At 47.6% G+C, this 2,488-nt stretch overlaps 1 protein-coding gene across 1 annotated transcript in view; it reads left to right on the top strand.

The window, feature by feature from the left end:
* dytn (dystrotelin) overlaps window positions 1–2,488 on the top strand; it is a gene marked incomplete in the record, with an annotated part of 11,844 nt that overhangs the window by 7,949 nt on the left and 1,407 nt on the right. Inside the window, 3 exon segments of the mRNA XM_014008535.1 lie at window positions 406–553; window positions 658–707; window positions 792–933. Of these exon segments, the coding sequence (XP_013863989.1) occupies window positions 406–553; window positions 658–707; window positions 792–933 (340 nt within the window).

Here is a 2,488-nt window from a genome sequence, read left to right as displayed (position 1 = left end):
CAGATGGACAGGGTTAGATGGACAGGGTTAGACTGACAGGTTGACAGGGTTAGACTGACAGATGGACAGGGTTAGATGGACAGGGTTAGACTGACAGGTTGACAGGGTTAGACTGACAGGTGGACAGGGTTAGACTGACAGGTGGACAGGGTTAGACCCAGAGGTGGGAACATGACCTATGACTCTCCACCTGTGTTTTTAACTCTCCATCAGCCCACCTGGAGAGAGTCTCTGTCCTCGTTAGTGCGTAATGCTCGTCACGCCCTGTTACCACGACGACGCACTCAGAGAGATGCTGGTAGGAGGGTCCTACACTGGGTGGAGCAAGAGGAGACCCAAAACAGGTGAGACAGGTGTGGTGGGGACATTTGTTGGGTTAAATACTAAACTATGTATATTTTTTAGAGCTCCGCCCCCTTCTGATGCCTCAACAMAGTTGGCTGASTCAGCACAGAGTTCCCCATCAGATGATGTTACCCATTCGGTGCGTGCCTCTTCTCCTCCCTGCTCCTCTAAATCCCTTCAGACTGACGAGGAGCTGCAGAACGAGCAGGTGATGACCTCATAGTTTCAGGAGCAGCTTGATGACCTCATAGTTTCAGGAGCAGCTTGATGATGTCAGACGATGTAACATCAGGCATGTGTTTCCTCCTGAAGGCGGCGGCGGAGCTGCTGACTGAGGTCAGGAACCTGCAGAGAGACAAATGGTGAGACCAGGAACCACAAATACTGTATCTCAGTCATGAAGCCTGGTTAATGGTTGTTTGTTATTTTGTTTGTTTGTTTACGAGGTTGATGGAGCAACAGCTGCAAGCATGGCGACTCACCGTCCAATCAGAACAAGGTGTCCTRGAGGACCGATGCTCTGAGATGGAGGTTACCATGAAAACGCTCAGGCAGCACAATGACCGGCTGCAGGGTCTGCTCACACAGGTGACAACATGGATGTAAAGATGGGCCGAGAAGCTCCAAGTATCTAAATCACTAAAACTTTTMTAGCCACATACACACACATACACGTGTTTGTTTTTATATCCCCGTGGGGACCAGATTGACTACTGTTCATTTTGTTTTAGTAATATTATAGCCTAAACCTGACTATTTACCCTGAAATTACCCTCACAGGTACCTACTTGACCCTAGCCTGGCCCTTGCCTTCCTACGCAGTTCTGCTCAATTCTAGTTTCCTTTCACTGCTCCGTCTGGGACTTCTCCCACAGACAAGGATTTCTTCAGGAGAATTTTCGTTCGGGCCAATCAGACAACAGAAGGCGGCGTTTTAAACGATAACGTCGATTTACTGCGAAGTGTCTGCTTCTACTTTATTTTAGCCACTCCGTGATGTTAAGGCTTCTAAATTAAACTAAATTTTTCTGACAAAGCAGCAGCTCTCATTCACAGCTGTCTCGTTCGGCTCGGTACTTCTCTCCTCTCAGTAGGGTTGTTTACAGCGCACGCGATTTCTGGTTAGCTTCTTAGCTTAGTCTCCTTCACAGTGGAGGTGTCAAACACATACGTCGCGGCCAACCGATCCAATCGTTTTAAACTTCAGCAGAGGCCACGCCTCCAGCTAGAATCACTTCTCTTTAGCCGAGAGTCCAGACCCTCGTACGAAGCAAAGCGAAGGACATGGGGCTGGTTTTAACCAGGCTAGCTTGACCCTAAAACTAACCTAAACTCAATTCATACCTTGGTCCTAAACCAAACCCCCCACCTGAATTTGGCATCCATACCCGTTGAGACAGGACATTGGTCCCCACGAGGCTGCCTGTTTCTGGAAAATGGTTCCCACGATGTAGCAAAAACGTGCCCACACTCACACACGTTTGTTCTTCTATCCTCATGGGGGCTCTGCAATGACTTCCAATCATTGACCGGCCATTTCTATAGCTTAACCCTGACCCCTTACCCTAAAACTAACCTAACAGGTACATACCTGACMCAAAACCTATCCTTAACTCAATTTACAAGTTAGTCCTAAACCGAAACCCTGACCCAACAATGGTATTTCCCYYAAAGGGGACTGAGCTTTTGTCCSCATAAGGAGCAGTAGGTTCKCACYAGGCTGTGTRCCAGGAAAAATGGTCAAACATMATTCCTATCAGCAAGAACATGCACACACAAWCACACRCATAACTGTTTGTATATAGGGCATTCCATTGWCTTCTATGAATTTCTACAMTCTAACCTTGACCATTGGYCRGTGTCCTGCATGTTTTTGGTGCTGATGGTTCAACACAGCTGRACCTACGTAGTGCTTATTTAGTAGGCCTTTTCAGTATGCCATCAAGGTCTGCAGAGGTCTACTAATTAGTTCAGCTGTGTTGAACCAGRGCAGCTCCTAAAACATGCAGGACACCGGCCCTTGAGGACTGACTTTAAACACCACTGCCCTAAAACCTCACAGGTACATACCTGACCCTAACCCTAACCCTAACCTAGACTCAATTCACATCTTGGTTCTGAACCGAATCTCCATCCGACCAAT

Source organism: Austrofundulus limnaeus, unplaced genomic scaffold (assembly GCF_001266775.1).
Source record: "Austrofundulus limnaeus strain Quisiro unplaced genomic scaffold, Austrofundulus_limnaeus-1.0 Scaffold51, whole genome shotgun sequence".
In the NCBI taxonomy this organism is placed as follows: domain Eukaryota; kingdom Metazoa; phylum Chordata; class Actinopteri; order Cyprinodontiformes; family Rivulidae; genus Austrofundulus; species Austrofundulus limnaeus.
This window is presented reverse-complemented; position numbering and strand designations above follow the sequence as displayed.